Below are 17614 nucleotides of genomic sequence, written 5' to 3' on the forward strand. Positions count from 1 at the left end.
TACAAATTTTAAATCTAAGTTGAAATCTTCGTCCTAGGCAGGAACTTGAAAGGAATAACTACTTTTCAACTTTGATTTAAAATTCTTTCGACTAATAGATCATTCTAATAACAAGCCAAGGTTTTTGTTCTTATATTAATTACACTCCTACGTCGATGTTAAAGTTAACTATTGATTTAAAATCTAATAGATCATTCTAATAACAAGCCAAGGTTTTTGTTCTTATATCAATTACACTCCCACGTCGATGATCGTAATCTAACGCTAGCGAACGAGATATTCAAACAAAAAATATCAAGGACAAAATCGATGTCAACTTAACGCCATTAAACAAAGGGAGGGTGATACTTCATACTTCTTGTAATCAGAAGAGGCGGATCCGGAAGAGCCAGGGCAGGAGCAAGATGACGACGATGAAGGCGAGCACAAAGTTGCAAATGGGCCTGTGCTGCCAGAAGCTGCGCGGGCGATGGGGATCGCCCGCCCGCTCGAATATGGTGTCCGATTGCTCGTCGCTGTGTCGCCCGCAGCTCGAATCGTCCGCGCCAGCAGCCACATTGTGGGCGAGCTGGCCACAGATCTCGCAGTTCCTGCAAAACCAGCAAACAAATCCTTAGAACGCGGGATAGAACATAAACCCTAAAAACCGGGGAAGCAGGGGAGGCACTCGGGCTCGCCGATCCGGCGAGACGAATTTCCTGCCCTGCGCAATTGGGTCCGACTGGGATGATGATTCCCGCGGACCCAAATCGGGGATTCCGTTAATTCAATGCTGGATTGAATCGCGGCGGGGGACACGAGGAGCAAAAACTCTTTTTTTTCTATGTCTCGTACCTGTTGCCTTTGATCTTGAACCAAGTCTCTGCGCAGCGGCGGTGCGCGAATGCTAGATCGTCCTTGCACGCGCAGCCGAGCTCAATTGGGCTGGAGGCGATCCCCTCGTCGACTGGATCGCCTGGATCCTCCTCGTGATCGCTGGAGCGCTTCAGGCCGAGCGAGAGATGGCACACTCTACAAATTCTGGCGTCTTCCTCGTCCCCACCACCGAGGGGCTGCGGTGGCTTGTGTTCTTCAAAACCCCCTTTCGTCGGTGGAGGAGGAGGATTTGTGGAGAGGGATTGGATCTCTATTGCCACGAACCCCCCCTCTGGATCCTGCGCTTTTGATCCGGCCGAGCCATCACCGATACTTGGCGCTGATAAGGACAAAGATGTTGATTCCAGCTCCTGGCTGGGAGATCTCCCGATCTTCTCCTTCCTCTCATCCAATTCTTCCACTGCATGCTGCAAATCTGTGGCATTTTCCTGCCGGGAATCACCCATAAATCCCTCTTCAGCAGCACGCAAGCATCGATCGATTCCCTCAAGAACACGCAAAGAGGAGGAGAATCAATGCTTCTCGCGTCGTTGTGGTTCCATGTAGCGAGATAGAGAGAATATTCATCCCCTATCCAAGAGAGCAGAGCGAAAAAAAAACTACCTCGTCAAAATAGGGAAGGAAAATAAATCGCAGTAGATCTACCTACACAGCACCCTAATTTGTACCTCTTCCAAGAGGACTTATTTGGAACTCTTTCTCTTTCCCCGAAGCGTATAAACTTAGAAAAAGTTTTGACAAAGCCACATTATTAACTTTAAACACACCACGTAGATTCCGTGCATTTCTTCCGTGTCACGGAATAGTACGTGAGTACAACACGCCTTTCGTACGCTCCTGTTAAAGTCCCTGTCTTGTTTTGTCCAGAGCGAGCCAAAAACAAAAGCTTGGCCGCCCAAAGTTGTTTAGATTAGAAGAATAAAAAACAAACCAAAAAAACCAAAGAAGATTCCTGGACTGTCCCTGTTGTTGCAATGTTGATCGTCCCTGTGAGCGAGCTGGAAAGAAATGGATTGGAAAAGCTTCGATCGAGATTTTAAGTACCTCCCTGGGGCGATAGCAATGAAAAGTTTTATAGCTTGAGCAAATGTACCCGGAAGAGCCACGGTAAGAACGGGATAACCACGCACAGCGACAGCAGCAAGTTGCAAAGAGCACGCTTGACGGTGTAGGAGTTCTCCTCTTGCATCTCCACATTGAGCTCCACGCTCATGACGAGATGATCGGGTCTTCGAGCGATGGCGCGATCAAAGCTTACGTTCTCGGCGGCCCGGCCGCATATCTCGCATGTCCTGGAGTAAAGAAAACTTCAACAACACTAGAGAAATGCGAAGAAAATGAGAGCTTTGAGCTTGCTTACTTGCTGCCCTTGATCGTAAACCACGTCGCTGCACAGCGTTGATGAGCGACCGCTAGCTCGTTCTTGCAGGAGCAGCCGAGCTCGATCGAGACATCGGCCTCGAGTGGAAGATGGCACACTCTGCAAACTCTGCCTTCTGCTGCTCCATTGGACTCGAGACTGTCCGGGCTTCGCTCGTGTAGCCTCTCTAGTTCTTGCTTAATTGCTGATGGAGCCGTTTCGTCCACATCTACGGCAACAAAATCCTGACTACACTGCTCGACCTCGGATTTCCTGGCCTGTCTGGTCTCGTTTTCTTCAGGCTCTGATATCATTACTGTCTTGTCACTTGAGAGATCCAAATTTCCTTCCCTTCGAGTATGTGTGTGTACCTCGGGACGCTTTCAGGATAATCGCCTAGTTAGCATTCCTCCATCTGATTCCTGACGAATGAACAGGAGCAAACAAGAGCATTTAGTCCAGAATATTGCAGAGCGACAAACAAAACTATTTCACCCAATTCTTGCCTCTTTGTGTTCAGAGCTTAATTCCAGCGACAACTTGGTAATTACAAGAACACGTGGTAAGCTCTAGCCCCGGAAAGAATCTTGTACCTCGCTCATAAAATGTTAGCGGCTTCCGGTGTAAGCAAGCTGACATTCACGTCAAAACACTGGGAGGTTCCAACAAGGCGTTTTCGTGTCAGATAAGCTTAGACTACAGCGTGTACCTCGCTTTCACAATATCGCCTTTGACCAATAAACCAGTGCTGAAACTCTTCAAAATAAGAGCCACATATCGCATCGCGTATTGCTTGGAAAAACGAGAGGTAGTGGTGAATGTTATGCCTGCAAAGGAATAACGTCAACGCAAGCTCCAGAAAATTAGGAAAAGAAAGCCTACATGTCAAGCAAAGTTTGAGCAACCATCTCGTGTGTGTTTAGCAAGTGATTGATGTACGCTCTCGTGTGCTTTTGGCATGTATAGCAGGTACAACCGGGCTTGAGGGGAGTCACGTCGCATCTATAAGCATCAGCCACACTTTAAGCCGGAAAACACTATCTAGGACATAACGTAAGTTGGACATATAGCAATACCTGTAAGCTATTGATCGGAGGTTTATTTTCGTGAAGTCTGCACCGAGCCCGGCTCCATCTTCCAGAGAAAATTTCCACGGCTTTTCGTCCATCGACAGTGGAAAGGTCATTGCATAGCCTCCTTTGGTCAGTGTATGCGCGTAGGTGCTGTCGAAGATATCGACACCAGTAGAGACTGCTTGCAAAATTTCCTCTGGCACAATGGATTAGTCACACAAGTTGGAATGCGATAAATCATCGATATACCTGGCATTCCCAGGCCACTGATAATTCGTGGAAGGTCTTTCGGCAAGCAATCCTAGAGAGCACAGAAAACACCTCAAACGCCAGTTGCATGAATCAAAATCTATATCTATCAAATGATATCATGTAGCTTACAGTAACACTTTGCAGCAATGTCAAGCGATCCTCTGGGCTTTCCCCAAGTCCAAAGCCGCCTATGAAAAAGCCTACAGTCAAGGAGTCATCACAAAAATGAAAACGAATACGGAGACTAAGTTCTAGAATATAAAAATGTACTCGCCTGAGACGTTTCTCTTAGCAGTCTCTGAAGCAGAACGCTTTCGTTCTTCTATGCTCGCACCTCCTACAATGGTTCCAAAAGCTGTATTTTCGCCAATCTACAAAACATCAAACTAGATTAGTAAGTAAAATACTTGTCTGAAGTCATACAGATTGCAAACCAAGGCATTTATCAAGCCACTGCAGAGTCCGATCCACTGAGAGCTTATTCCGCCTTTGGGAAACCCAGGTGGGAAGTTCGTCCGCTATTGAAGCCCACACATTTGGCTTCAATGCGTTGACAAGTTCCATGTACTTTGCAGGACCAATCTAGTGAAAAAATCCAGTTAAAACGGATCAAACAAGAACCAGCGTCGTGAAGCTCACCACACGGCGACCGGACGACGTATTAAAGGCTGCACCAAGTTTGGTGTTCCCTTCTCCGTCGGGTTCGCTTACGATTGAGTCTCTGGAGAGGGACACAAGGGCGTTGCCTTGCAAGTTAAGTAGCTTGTGTCCTCCACCAATTTCATGAATTGTGCTCACTGGTGGACCTTCAAGGCTGGAAAGAAATCATAGAAAGAAGACTCTATCCAGCACTGACAACATCACACAAGCGAAGCGAGCGAGCGAGCAAGAATCTATGAATGCAAATGGAGAAGCAAGCAAGAAAACACAAACCTATGAATGCCAAATGAAAACACCACGCACAAGCGAAACAACATCAATGCGGGGCTTACAAATGCACTGGATTGACGTGAAGAACGCGCGCATCTGGATGGAGCTCCGGCAGCAAATCCGTAGAGACAAACGATGGCAACCCTCGGCGCGTGGAGAGCAGCAGGCACGGCGTGTCCACAGACGCCAGCGCCGCCCCAAAATTCATGACACCACAGCGCGCGCCATCGCCTCCTCCCGCCTTGAGCGCAAACCTCATCACTAAAACCCCAAACCCTAACCTCTAAAAAGGAAACTCCAACGGTCCTCGTGGTCAAAGCATATCCGTCCGATTCGATAAATGCCAAATATTCGCATTTGCGTGATTAGGGTTTGTGGATCCGGGGTAGGAATGCTACCCCGCAGCTGAAGCGCGATGCCATCGTCTCCAGGGAAGAAGCTCCCAGCGCTGAGATTCCAGATTTACAGGGCCAGAGCGGTGTGCTTGCGATCCGGCGCGGGGATTTTCGCGGCGTTTGTTCTTGGTGTGCTGCTAACGCTGCTGGTGGCGCCGGGGAGATTCGGCTGGGGGCCAGCGCCATGCCACCAGGTCGAGGATACGTTTCGATCCTCCGAGGCGTGGAGGCCGGGTGTTCTCCAGGAGCCGCTGGAATCGAGGCCAAAGGTTTTGGGCGTGGTTGGGATCCAGACAGGGTTTGGATCGCGAGAGAGGCGCAAGGCGCTGAGGGAGACTTGGATGCCTGATTCTCCGGAGGGACTGGTTTCGTAAGTTCGTGCTCGTTTTGCTTTCTTCGGTTAGATTTTTTTTCCGATTTGCTTTCCAGCTTACAGCAATCGACAGGACTTGCCATACGATTTATCATTGGACACACAGCTGACAAGAGAAAAATGGAGGAGCTGGAGGAGGAAATCGAAACTTACAAGGATTTTATACGCATCGATATCGAAGAAGAATATTTGAAACTTACACACAAGACGTATGCTTGCTCAAAGCTTGTTTTTTCTTTTTCTTTTATGCCATGTTCTTCCTTGCGCAGGCTAGCGTATTTCAAGGCCGCTTATATGCTCTTCGATGCCGAGTTCTATGTTAAAGCAGACGATGATATCTATTTGAGAACCGGTATGCTAAGTTGTTGTTTTGACAATGCAAGTAAACATTTTGTTTTTCCTTTTTATTTTTCTTGCACAGACCGGCTTGCAACTTTGCTAGCCAAGGATAGATCGACACCGAGAACATACTTGGGATGTATGAAGAAAGGACCTGTCATTACAGATTCCAGACAGAAGTGGTATGAGTCTTTCATAAATTTTCTATTTCGCTTACGCGTTTAGTTCCGCGGAATACAGGTACGAGCCTCTGGCATATTTACTTGGCAGCGAATACTTCTTACACGCTTACGGACCAATCTATGCGTTATCATCAGAGGTAGTCGCTGCTCTGGCTATTGCTCGCAATGATAGGTACCATGCTCGCTTTGCGTTTCGCGACTAATTGCAACGCTTTCTTAACAGCTTTCGCATGTTCACAAACGAGGACGTGACCTTGGGCTCTTGGATGTTGGCAATGAACGTCAACCACGAAGACAACCGAGCGCTGTGTGAACAGACGTGTACTCCGACCTCCATTGCCGTTTGGGACATTCCAAAGTGCTCAGGCCAGTGCAAATTCTTGCAAGCTTTATTTGAAAATGACTTTACACTTACAACTTTTCTGCTTGACACAACAGGGCTGTGCAACCCCGAGCAGAGGCTCAGGGAGGTCCATCAACTGGATGCCTGCTCCAGGAGCCCCACGCTTCCAGATTAGTCACACAACTACAGGTATGGGCCGTTGCTGTCATTTTGAAGACCAAAAATATATAAATATCTTTCTTACAAGAGCTGTCGTGTTGTTACAGCCAAATTCTGCTCCAGGGTGCTATTTCTCTCAGCTGTCGTTTTTCTCCATTCTTCTCTTCCGTGAAGAGCATACAGACAGTCCAGAAGATTGCTGACGTTTTGCGGTGAGTAGAACAGTGAACAGTATCCTACTACCAGATGTGCATTAAATTCGACACACTTTCTACACAACTTTCGTTCGCACGTCTCTACTTGCTTGTTGTCGCAGTGTTTCGATTGAAGCTCGCATCCTGCAAAATTATTACACATAAGAAGAGCTTCATTCGTGCGAAGAAAGACTTACGATGTTCCAAGTTCTTGAAAAACTTCTCCGCCTCGCGTAAGTCCTCTATGATCGTCTCTGCTTTTCTAATATCTTCGTGTGTTGGTGTTATTTAATAGTGCGCGTCCTTGCTCTTCCTTGCCGACGGAGTTTATTCTCTTCCACTGGAGTCTTCGAGGTACTCTCCACTAAATCTTTGGTCTTGGACTTGGACTGCATATTGGAGGTTCCACAGGACGTCTTCCATCGAGGGCCTGGCGGTGAGGTCACTCGACAGGCACTTTGCAGCAATCTCCAACACCGTCGACAGAGAATCCTCGGAACAAGTTCCCGAGATCGCCGAGTCCACCATCTCCGTCCGAAACACACTGTCCGTCAGCATCATCTCCTGGAAAAGAAGCAAGATCTAAGTCCTCCAGATAGAAAACGAGGAGGAGGAACTTACGAGCTCTTGGACTTTGGGTTTCATGGCCATGGGATTGTCTACGGTTGGTGGTCTCCCGAGAACAATCTCGAGTAATATAAGTCCAAAGTTATACACATCTCTCTTGTCCGTGGCCAGCTTCCTGGAAAGAAAAAAAGAAAAGAAAGAGTGAGAGAGAAGAAAAGAATGGAAACTTTCCCCCATACCTGTTACTGTGATCCAAATCGATGTATGTGACAGCGTTGTGTGTGAAAACATGCTGCAATCAATCCACAAAGTTGGTATAATCACAAGAACTTTGGAAGAATTACTTACGTCGGATCCATACGACTGGTACGACTCGCTCTCGGGATGCCTGGCTAATCCAAAATCGCTCACTTTTCCTACAAAATTGTGATCCAGCAAAACGTTCGTGACCCTCACGTCGTTGTTGAAAATCCCCGGCACGACGCCCGTGTGAAGGTAGTGTATCCCCCGGCCGGCGCCGAGAGCCGCGACCAGCCGGTTTTGCCACGTTAAAGACTCCTTCAATTTTCGCTCTGGACGATCCACCAAGAGTGAGTACTGGAAAGTTTGCTAGACCTCGCTAGAGGAAAAGATGGAACTAGGAAAGGAAACTTTGCCAGAGAAATGATGGAATTTAGAAGAGAAAACTTTGCTATAGGAAGGATGGAACTTTGGAAGAGGAAACTTTTGCTAGAGAAACGATGGAACTTTTGGAAGAGGAAGGTAAAAATGGCACAAGAGTTTAGGACTTACTGAAGAGATGGCTGCGAAGAGTGCCATTATCGATGAACTCGGAGACGAGGTAGAGCCGCCGGTGCTGGGGTCCATCCTTCTCTCGCTCGAGGCAGTAGCCAAAGAGACTGACCAAGTGCCTGTGTCGGATCCTCGACAGGAACTCCAAATGTGCCTTGAGCTGCTTCATCTCCTGCCTCGAATCGATAACCAGGCATTTGATCGCGACCAGCGTTCCATCGTCAAGCTTTCCTCTGAACACCTGCGAGGAAAAGTCCGGCTTTTTAGTCCTGGAAAACTATGATCGAGAACTTTGTTCCTACCTTTCCATACTCGCCCTCTCCAATGAGTAAACCTTGGCTGAATCGACTCGTGGCCTCTTCCAGCTCCAGCAGCGAGAAAACCCGACACTGGTTTGGTCCGGTTGCTCCGACAGTCCCGGATTGAGCCAAGTATCCTGCAAAACTCAGACAAAAACACTCAAGAACAATGAATGGAAAGCACAAGCTAAAAGAACTTACTCGTGCTATGGAGGAGCTCCAAGGGAACTCCCACCGAGGCCGTATCAGCACACGAGTTGTTCGCACAAGTAGCAGCCGCATGCTTGAGCTTGAGCTTCCCTCTCTTGGAGAAGCGCAGGAGTATCACCAGCAGTAAAGCCATGGCAGCACCCACGGCCATGACTCCGCCGGCGATCCCAGCTACAACGCCACCTTTCCACCGCCGCTTGGATCCACCAGAAGAAGAGCCCGGTCCCCCACTTCCACCATCGCCAGAGCTTCCGCCACCTCCACTCCCACCACCACTTCCAACCGGTATCATCCTCTGCGCCTTGAGACAATACTCTTGCGGCTGCTGCTGCTGGAGCTGGATCTCCTGCCCGGAGAAGCAGTTCTCCTCGACATGCAACGTGATCCTCCCGGACCGCAGCTCCGCGGGGACCTCCCCCATCAAAAGATTCGTGGAGATGTCCACGTATCGCAGCCCGCTCGCCAGCGTCACAGCACTGGGAAGAGTCCCGGACAGCCGGTTGTGATCCAGCACCAGCGTCTCCAAACTTTGCAGCGAGAAGATCCATCCCGGCAGCGCCCCCGGGATGGAGTTGAGCGAGAGGTTGAGGAGCTTGAGCTGGGAGAGGCCGCGCAGGCTGTCCGGGATGGAGTCGGAGAAGCGGTTCCTCTCGAGGTTGGCGGAGACGAGGCCCTGGCCGAGGCCCGGGAAGGAGGGGCCGAGCTGGTTCCCGGCCAAGTTGAGAGTGCGCAGGCTCGCCACCCGGCTCAAGTTTGGTACCACGCCGGCCAAAAAGTTGTCCGAGATGGAGATGGTCTCCGCCACCCTCATGTTGGAGATGGAGTCCGGGAGCGCGCCGAAGAGCAAGTTGTGGTCCATGTCGAGCGTCTTGAGGCTGGCGAAGAGGGAGATTTGCGAAGGGATGGTGCCGGCGATCTGGTTGTGCGAGAGCTGGAGGGTGTCGAGGTTGGGGAGGACATTGAGCGCGGTGGGGAAGGTCCCGCGGAGGATGTTGTTGTCGAGGGCGAGCGACTGGAGGCTGCCGAGGGAGGAGAAGCGGTCGGGGATGGAGCCGGAGAGGAAGTTGGAGCTGAGGTTGAGGAGCTCGAGCGAGCGGAGGTGGTCGAGGCTGGCGGGGACGAGGCCCCAGATGCCGAGGGAGACGAGCGTGAGCGTGCGGAGGTCGGGGAACTTGACGAGCGTGTTGGCCAGAGTGATGATCGAGAAGTCGTCCGGGAGGCGGACCTGTGGAAATGCATGGGAAACTTGTTTAGTGGTGACCAAAGTTTCGTTTTTGATCGAGAAGAACGAGAGAGTTTTGTGACAAACAAGTGAGTAAAAGTTTACGTGAGAAGCAAAGCAAATCAATGATCAGGAAGAACATCTAGATCGAGAAGAGACAAAGTGAGAGTTTTGTGAAAAACAAGCCAGAAGGAAGTTCCCATACGAGTTCTTACGTAGCAAATCAATGATCAGGAAAACATCATCGTCATTCGAGTATGAGAAACAAACCACAGTCGATCGAGTGGACACATGCAAGAAAAAACACAATTTGAGAGTGGACTCTTTCAAAGATCTCTTCGCAGAGTTGCACGCAAGCTCGTGGAAAAAACAATAGATAAAATCGAACCGCATACGTAAAAGAACGATCATGAATCCGAAAGAAAGAAATATCAATCCACTAAAACATGGTCCGCAAAAGAAATTCACGGAGAAGATCACCGATCAAGTGAAAATCCTACCTTTGAACGGAGGAACGAGAAAAGAAAAAAGATATCACCATCAAGAGGCAGGTCATCATCCGCCATTCATGAAGAAAAAGATGAAAGAGATCACATCATCAAACCATCATCACCACCATCATAGGCAAAGAACACAAACCAAGGCAAGCCAAATCACTACTAGCAAGGAAAACTAAGCAAGAAATCCATCCAAGAACACAAGGACGAGAAGGAGAAGAAGAAGAAGAAGAAGAAGATCGGGGTTTTGAATCGGCCCACCTGTGATTCCGTGTAGTTGGCCGACTCCTTTTGCTCCACCGTGATTGGAAGCTTGTCACCCACAATCTGGAGCAAGATCACGGTCTGGGTGCCCGACTGATCCGCGTAGGCGCACGAGACGTTGAGCATCGGCGATGACGGCAGCGAGCAAAACGACGTGTTGACGCTCCACCCGCCCAGCGCCGATGGATCCCCCAGGAGCTTCTGGAGGCGCAGCAAGCTCTGGGTCTGGGATCCTGGCAATGCCGCTCGCCCAAGAACCGCCCAGAGGACGAGGAGCTCAATCACTGCCGCGACGAGCATTTTGGGAGCCCGCCGCGCGCGATGGCGGTGATCCAGGCTACGAGATCTCGGCGTCATCGCCGCCCCCATCGCGAGCCCAGGGATCGCGACTCCGCTGTGGAGGAGCCATGATTCCTCTTCTCAGCCCATCTCCATTCCCCTATTCTATCAATGCCGCATCCCCTGCTGCTCGATCGGATCCATTGCCTACCTGCGCCGCCCAATCGCGCTCGAGGGTTCATCGATCCGGCGGCGCTGCGATGTGGGTCGCGCCCGGATTGCGCGTCGCCCGCGACCCACTTGGAGGAATCGCTCACTCTCTTCTTGTCCTCCTCTCCCTCTCTATAAAGCGACGAGGAGAGGGGCCAAGCAACACTGGCTTGGAATCGATATGCCAACAAACAAACAATGCTGCTGCACGGGCGAGGCTTTGACAATGACACTGAGCAAAAAATCGAGGAGCAAAAAAGCTCCCCTCTCTCGACCGAAAAATGGGCAAATGGAGAGATTTTCCCCCTTTTCCCAGGGGTAACAAAAATCTTCTCTTCCGTGTGAGAAGAAGGATCCAGGCAAAAACCTGGCACGCACGGCGGTAAGTGGAATTATTTTACCGCGCGTTAACATCTCTTGTTCTTGTGGCTTGTCATACCGTACAAGGCCTTTTCGATTTGAAAGGATCCTTTGTTCCGTAGCGGCGTGATTTTTTTTTTTTTTTCTTTCTTTCGTTTAATCAGCTCGCGGATGGCCAATCTTGACCTTTGGAATATTTGGTACAAAGTTTGGCAAGCTGTCTGTGAGCGTCGGTGACGAACATAGACAAAATTGTCAATACGGATGCCCTGTAAATCGGCCAAACTCTGGTGGCTTTGAAACCAAAAGAAACTACCTTTCCTTTCTTCTGGTTTTTCTTCCTTTCCATCGTTTGTTGGCAAGCTCAAGTAGTTTGGCATTTAGATCTGGAGAGAAAACATCATAAGCTCCATAACTTTCACAATGGCGATGCTTGCTAATTGCAATCATAACATGTTACCCACAGTCGTTCGATGGAGACTCGAGAACTGAACGTCTCGCATCGCATCACAGCTTTTCATTATCATACCCCACATCGCTGTTCCACTCCATGTAAGAACAACGTACGGTTGATTATATTAGAGTCCAAGTAAAGGAGATAAAATAAGTGAGATCACACTTACCGAGCCATCTCCATATCGTATGATCTTCTCCGGTATGATTTGCAGAGTAGGATTTCTTCGGACATCCAGAAGACAACCGGCAAACATCACTGTAGCCTCCTCCATTGCCTCCAAACTGCGGGATAAAGAGAAAACGAAAACGTTTGAGAACGGCTCAAGCAAAGCTCAGCGCGTCAGGCCCAAAAGAAGGACAGGAAGGCATAAAACTATGTACAAATCGCGACTTCTTACCTCGCAGCCCGACGAAAGTGGCTTTGTTTACATAGGTAGACCACCACCACGAACGGGAATCTGCATCAAAGTACTGCCTCGCGATAGCAGCTTTACTTTTTTTTTGTTTGTGTGTGTTGTGATGCACCACTCACCAGCAAAGCCAGTCCACTCTCGAGCATCCAACTGACGTACTCATGACGAATCCAGTCCATCCCGAAGCTTTCATCTGTTCATTCGCTTTAAGTATCGGGTACACAAACAAACAGCTTACCTGTAAAGCACGACAATGCGAGTTTTAGAAGGACCTGCGAGGAAAAGCTAGAAAATTTACCTGATACAGATGCAAGCCCGGTTCAGCAAAGATGTTGACGTCGGAGAAACTCTACGCTCCAACTGGAAGGGAAAAAGAATAAACTCGTTGCTTGTTTGATCCATTGTCGCCTCCTGCAAGCATGAGCTCGTGTGTCAGGACAGGCAATCTTTCTGGGAGTATAAAACAAACGTAGGGATCTTGGGGAAAATTCATGGCTAACGACAAACTCAAAGGTGGCTAAGATGCCTGGAGCGCTTGGACTGTAATCACAATGCATGGCATAAACAGACACTATGCAGCAGATATTCAAGTCTAGGAATCGTACCATCCAACGGCTCCCTTATCACTGGTAGAATGTTTCTCGCTTTTCAAGTTAACCTGGAAGGAACAAGTTAATGTGGTCAAGGACCAAAGCGCTAGCCCAGTCGCCGGGGGAAGGAAGGAACGCTTCGAGAGGCAAAACAAGTTTACATGGGAATAAGAAACGAAACTTAACTCTACGCAGGCAAAGAGTTTCAAATCTTCAGATGGTCTCCCGGGGAGAAAAAGTCGACAGTGCTTTCGGCCACTCTGAAGTGTCTCCGGACGTTCGCTTGCTCGGTCGAGAAAACATCTCGATACTCCACGGTAATCTGCAAAGCACACGCACTGGATCATGAAACTTCCTTCCCTACACGAAATGAAAAGAAAAGAAAGCGAGAGAGACCTGGCCATGAACGTCGGATGAATGCCCGGTGCTTAAAGGCTCCACGCGAACTGTGACGTTGGAACTATGCTCCAGCTCCAGCACGAATGCCAACGATTCATCCTCGGCATAGATGTCCTCGTGTAGCAACATCACGATGGAACATCCCTGAAAGAACGAGAGAGAAAAGAAGAAAGGTAATGCCTACAATTGCACGGAAAAAGAACCTTTTGCTTTCCACACGCTAGTGCTCGACAGTAATGTAGAAAATCTAGAACGCGATTTCTGGAACCTTGGACGATCACTTCCAGCAGAGCTACATCATCGATGAAAATGTATATCATGCCCGATGTATGTTTGACAGCTTCCTTGATCCGTTTGAACAGCAAGAAAAGAGGATTCTCGCCATCTTGCGCTGAAGGAATCAAAAGAGATAAAATGGAAGACTGACAAAATAAAACTATAAGAACTTACGAGCTGTGCAAGAGTACTTCCAAGTGCCAGGATCAGAGAATAGATCGATAAACGCTAACTGGCCCTTCTCCATACATGAAATGAGATTACATCCCTGTAACGAACCATTCGCAAAGAAATCTCTACATTTCCCAAGAAAACCTACTTGTTTCCTTGCAATCCTCGCGTAGTGAGGAAATGGAGCACCGAGCGCCACAAAAACCACTCTGGATCCATCGCTAGAAGCAGCCGCTCGGGCAACAAGAGCCTTCAGGAGCCAGTGGAGTACAAATCCACCAGACGCAGCGACACTGTCCTTGATCAGCACCCCACCGGCGCCATGCTCGACAATCCCTTCGAGCACCATCCGCGATAAACCCTAAACCTAGCACCATCCAACGCCCCTGTTTGAATTACTCCATCCGACGGCTCATAAGAGCCCGCGCAACAATCTTCGAAAAGTTTCTACACCAAGCTATCTTTCTTCCACGTGTGGTGTGCTGCTGTTTGGTAAATCGCCAAGAAATCTGATATGGTTTTGGGAATTGCGTGGACGTCTCGAATTGAGCATAAAACGCGAAGGCAGAGATCGATTTGGGCGAGAAATATATCAGAGTTAGTTTTTAAACGATGAAGAAGTATTTGTTTATGATTTTGCTCCTGGCCACCCATATCATTGCGCAAAAGTTCCCGGCACTGATTATCTTTGGCGATTCAGTTGTGGATTATGGCAATAACAACAACTTCGCGATTCCTTTCACGATTGCAAGGGCAAACCATTCACCGTATGGAAGGCTTATCAACAATGGGGTTCCCACGGGCCGATATGCGGATGGCTACACACTCCCAGACTTCATAGGTAGAGTTCTCAACTTTTAGATCTTGTTCTATGTTATAATCCTATGGATTTGTTTGTTCCTCAGCTTTGAGACAAGGTTATCAGCCTCCCTTGGCATATCTCGATCCAGCTTCGACATGTACAAATCTTCTTCGAGGCTCAAACTTGGCGTCCGGAGGTGCCGCAATAATCGACACAAACTCTTTGATTCTCGTGAGACAATTGACAATGAATTTCAGTTTATCTTCGTCTAATGGCTTTATTTCTACTAGACACCGTACACCATGACTGTTCAGCTTGGTTGGCTCCAAACATACATCCAAACCCTCCAAAACTGTGTGGGAAACACCCAAGCCAACTCCATCATCTCCAAAGCACTCTACATCTTTAGCGTCGGATCCAACGATTTCTCCTACAAAGGCCTCAACCCGGCAGTCTCTGGCCTAAGCGACGCCCAGTACCGGCAGCTGCTCATAGACACGTACAGGAGCGAACTCCAGGTACATGAGTCTACAGTCCCCTGTGAACTCCGGGAGCATTGTCTAATTCCGCATGAACTTCTCAGACTGCCTACAACCTTGGTGCTCGAAACTTCTTTGTGTTCTCTCTTGGTCCACTCGGCTGCACTCCAATCACCCTCACTCTCCAGTGCGGACCATATCCTTCAGCTTGCAGAAACAATTGCAACGAGACCACAAATCAGCTGGTTTACGCTTTCGATCTAGCGCTCCAGGCAATGCTCCAGAATCTCCAGAGCACTCTGGCCGGTTCCACCTTCTACTACAGTCTTGCTGCTTATAACGTTACCTATGATGCTGTGAAAAACCCAGGAAAATATGGTGGGCATTTGTCTGATGTTTCTGGTTGATTACTAAATCTTGCTTGTTGTGTGTAGGTTTGAGCGTGGTTGACAGAGGTTGCTGCGGCTTAGGCTACACAGAGATTGGCGATGGATGCAACGTGTACTCTTTTGGGACGTGCTCGAATGCGTCACCTTATATTTTCTTTGACGCCATTCATCCGACGTCCAGCTTCACACAGAAGCTGGCACCAGGAACATACACACTCCTAGGAATCTAACTACTGGACATGTAGTTTTGTCTTGTACTTTAAAAATAAGTATACTAGAATATTCTAGCATACATTAAAGAAATGATTAAATATAGCTAATTAAATAAAACTTCATAAAATTCTCTTCGGTCGTTTCTGCAATAATGTTTGGTAGCTTTGACTTCTTTGATATAAGTTGTACCATATACCTCTTGCTATACGAAGGAAACAAGCAGCTATACATTTAGCGGCCAAAGCCAAACTTTCCGCACGCGGCACCCCCTTTCCTTCAAATATGGAGACCCCAAAGTCAACGCTTATCTTCCACCAATTTCTGTTTGGTAATCACCAAGTGATTATAGGTCCTATTAAACACCACAAAACTCAACTAGCTGCAGCTGAATCCTCAATCTAGCACTAGCAGAGAATGAAGAAAGTTTTGAGCTATTTCGTTGCGCTTCTAGTGCTGTTTGCCGTGATCCAAACCTCCGCGCAAAAGTTCCCCGCCATTATAATCCTTGGCGATTCCATCGTCGACTACGGCAACAATAACAATTTCACAATCCCCTTCACCATCGCAAGAGCAAATCACTCGCCATACGGGAGGCTCATCAACAATGGAGTTCCAACCGGCCGGTATGCTGATGGATACACACTTCCAGACTTTATAGGTATATCTCCACGATATAATCTCGGTAGTATCAATAACAAACGTTTGCTTAGCCTTGAGACAGGGTTATCAGCCTCCCCTGGCTTACCTTGATCCAGCTTCAACATGTATAAATCTTGCTCGCGGTGCCAACTTAGCATCTGGAGGTGCCGGGATCATTGATTCAAATTCTTTGATTCTTGTAAGCACATATTTCTTATGTTTCATAATTTTAACTTGTGTATCTTCCTTGAATCACAGACACCGTACACCATGTCTGTTCAGCTGGGCTGGCTCCAAACTTACATCCAAAACCTCCGAAATTGTGTGGGAGGCACCCAGGCCAATTCGACCATCTCCAGGGCCCTCTTCATCTTTAGCGTTGGATCCAATGATTTCTCTTACAAGAATCTCAACCCGGCCGTCGCTGGCCTTAGCGATGCGCAGTACCGGCAGCTGCTCGTAAACACGTACAGGAACCTGCTCCAGGTATATGTTTATGCGTACGGACGCGTGAACATTTTGTCTAATTTCGTACGCGTTTTTCTAGGCTGCCTACCAGCTTGGTGCTCGAAACTTCTTCGTGTTTGCTCTTGGGCCACTCGGCTGCACTCCAATCTCCATCACTCTCCAGTGTGGAGCATTTCCAAATTCATTTTGCAGAAGGAACTGTAACGAGGGCACGAATCAACTGGTGTACGCTTTCAATCTCGCGCTCCAGGCAATGATTCAGAATCTCCAAAGCACACTGGCCGGTTCAAAGTTCTACTTCACCGTTGATGCTTACAACGTTACCTATGATGCCGTGAAAAACCCTGCAAAATACGGTAAGTTGTTTCTAAAGGCAAAGTATCACACGACATTATCAACATCTTTGGTGGTTTCAAGGTTTGAGGGTAGTTGATAGAGGCTGCTGTGGATTTGGCTACACAGAGATTGGCGATGGATGCAATAGATTCTCGTTTGGGACGTGCTCCAATGCGTTGCCTTTCATTTTCTTCGATGCCATTCATCCAACGTCCAGCTTCACACAGAAGCTCGCACCAGGAACTTACACACTCCTGGGAATCTAACTAGTGGACTTGCTAGAATATTTTAGCATACTGTATATTCATTAAATAAATATAGAAAAAAAATTAAATAAATAAAACTTTGCAAATTCTGCTAAAGGGATGTTTAAATTTGTGATATACCTTGCGACAGGAAGGAAACAAGCCACATTAAATTAAAAAAGACTTTTTAGCTGCTTTCGTGATTTCCGCACGCGGCATCAAATATGGAGACCCCAAAGTCAAGGCTTACCCACCAATTTCTGTTTGGTAATCACCAATGATTATAGATCCTATTAATCACCAGAAAACTCATCACAACTCCTCTAGCACTAGCAGAGAATGAAGAAAGCTTTGAGCTATTTCGTTGCGCTTCTAGTGCTGTTTGCCGTGATCCAAACCTCCGCACAAAAGTTCCCTGCCATTATAATCCTTGGCGATTCCATTGTCGACTACGGCAACAATAACAATTTCACAATCCCCTTCACCATCGCAAGAGCAAATCACTTGCCATTTGGGAGGCTCATTAACAATGGAGTTCCAACCGGCCGGTTTGCTGATGGAT

At 48.1% G+C, this 17614-nt stretch overlaps 7 protein-coding genes across 13 annotated transcripts; 3 read left to right on the forward strand and 4 right to left on the reverse strand.

Annotated features, from left to right (window-relative positions):
- Positions 1-194: 194 nt before the first annotated feature.
- LOC112345193 (E3 ubiquitin-protein ligase MARCH1-like) lies at positions 195-1520 on the reverse strand. Its single transcript, XM_024671502.1, has 2 exons — positions 835-1520; positions 195-590 (listed from the first exon to the last, which is right to left on the reverse strand). The coding sequence occupies exons 1-2, from the start codon at positions 1320-1322 to the stop codon at positions 365-367; spliced, it is 714 nt and encodes a 237-aa protein (XP_024527270.1). The 5' UTR covers positions 1323-1520; the 3' UTR covers positions 195-364.
- A 58-nt stretch (positions 1521-1578) lies between these two features.
- Positions 1579-2657, reverse strand: LOC112345061. 2 transcript variants are annotated; one of them, XM_024670947.1, is made up of 3 exons: positions 2237-2657; positions 1921-2168; positions 1599-1874 (listed from the first exon to the last, which is right to left on the reverse strand). In XM_024670947.1, the coding sequence occupies exons 1-2, from the start codon at positions 2548-2550 to the stop codon at positions 1949-1951; spliced, it is 534 nt and encodes a 177-aa protein (XP_024526715.1). In that variant the 5' UTR covers positions 2551-2657; the 3' UTR covers positions 1599-1874; positions 1921-1948. The 2 variants fall into 2 exon arrangements, with proteins under 2 accessions (XP_024526714.1, XP_024526715.1); XM_024670946.1 differs by having other exon boundaries at positions 1579-2168.
- A 68-nt stretch (positions 2658-2725) lies between these two features.
- LOC9634027 (queuine tRNA-ribosyltransferase accessory subunit 2) lies at positions 2726-4753 on the reverse strand. Its single transcript, XM_024670943.1, has 10 exons — positions 4554-4753; positions 4201-4375; positions 3985-4143; positions 3836-3932; positions 3691-3761; positions 3559-3610; positions 3313-3505; positions 3119-3238; positions 2946-3063; positions 2726-2888 (listed from the first exon to the last, which is right to left on the reverse strand). The coding sequence occupies exons 1-10, from the start codon at positions 4748-4750 to the stop codon at positions 2835-2837; spliced, it is 1236 nt and encodes a 411-aa protein (XP_024526711.1). The 5' UTR covers positions 4751-4753; the 3' UTR covers positions 2726-2834.
- Positions 4754-4875: 122 nt separating this feature from the next.
- LOC9634028 (probable beta-1,3-galactosyltransferase 14) lies at positions 4876-6561 on the forward strand. 2 transcript variants are annotated; one of them, XM_024670944.1, is made up of 8 exons: positions 4876-5256; positions 5316-5468; positions 5529-5611; positions 5681-5780; positions 5839-5952; positions 6004-6146; positions 6219-6312; positions 6390-6561. In XM_024670944.1, exons 1-7 carry the CDS (start codon positions 4907-4909, stop codon positions 6296-6298), a joined length of 1023 nt encoding a protein of 340 aa, XP_024526712.1. In that variant the 5' UTR covers positions 4876-4906; the 3' UTR covers positions 6299-6312; positions 6390-6561. The 2 variants fall into 2 exon arrangements, 1 of the variants encoding a protein (XP_024526712.1); XR_002991928.1 differs by lacking the exon at positions 6390-6561 and having other exon boundaries at positions 5839-5917.
- Positions 6327-12828, reverse strand: LOC9652496 (probable inactive leucine-rich repeat receptor-like protein kinase At3g03770). 5 transcript variants are annotated; one of them, XM_024670939.1, is made up of 15 exons: positions 12651-12828; positions 12344-12456; positions 12165-12238; positions 12031-12120; positions 11800-11914; positions 11637-11722; positions 10325-11562; positions 8336-9569; positions 8138-8271; positions 7836-8076; positions 7392-7615; positions 7283-7335; positions 7098-7218; positions 6674-7040; positions 6327-6620 (listed from the first exon to the last, which is right to left on the reverse strand). In XM_024670939.1, exons 7-14 carry the CDS (start codon positions 10694-10696, stop codon positions 6804-6806), a joined length of 2616 nt encoding a protein of 871 aa, XP_024526707.1. In that variant the 5' UTR covers positions 10697-11562; positions 11637-11722; positions 11800-11914; positions 12031-12120; positions 12165-12238; positions 12344-12456; positions 12651-12828; the 3' UTR covers positions 6327-6620; positions 6674-6803. The 5 variants fall into 5 exon arrangements, with proteins under 5 accessions (XP_024526707.1, XP_024526710.1, XP_024526708.1 ...); XM_024670942.1 differs by having other exon boundaries at positions 12031-12090; positions 12284-12456; XM_024670940.1 differs by having other exon boundaries at positions 12031-12103; positions 12284-12456.
- Positions 12829-14060: 1232 nt separating this feature from the next.
- Positions 14061-15486, forward strand: LOC112345160 (GDSL esterase/lipase At5g22810-like). Its single transcript, XM_024671352.1, has 5 exons — positions 14061-14322; positions 14387-14514; positions 14574-14801; positions 14867-15140; positions 15197-15486. The coding sequence occupies exons 1-5, from the start codon at positions 14094-14096 to the stop codon at positions 15379-15381; spliced, it is 1044 nt and encodes a 347-aa protein (XP_024527120.1). The 5' UTR covers positions 14061-14093; the 3' UTR covers positions 15382-15486.
- A 787-nt stretch (positions 15487-16273) lies between these two features.
- On the forward strand, positions 16274-17125 carry LOC9634030 (GDSL esterase/lipase At2g31540). Its single transcript, XM_024671536.1, has 3 exons — positions 16274-16462; positions 16551-16827; positions 16889-17125. The coding sequence occupies exons 1-3, from the start codon at positions 16274-16276 to the stop codon at positions 17071-17073; spliced, it is 651 nt and encodes a 216-aa protein (XP_024527304.1). The 3' UTR covers positions 17074-17125.
- The last annotated feature ends 489 nt before the right edge of the window (positions 17126-17614 follow it).

The sequence above is a fragment of the Selaginella moellendorffii genome, unplaced genomic scaffold (genome assembly GCF_000143415.4).
Source record: "Selaginella moellendorffii unplaced genomic scaffold, v1.0 SELMOscaffold_7, whole genome shotgun sequence".
NCBI classification, from domain to species: domain Eukaryota; kingdom Viridiplantae; phylum Streptophyta; class Lycopodiopsida; order Selaginellales; family Selaginellaceae; genus Selaginella; species Selaginella moellendorffii.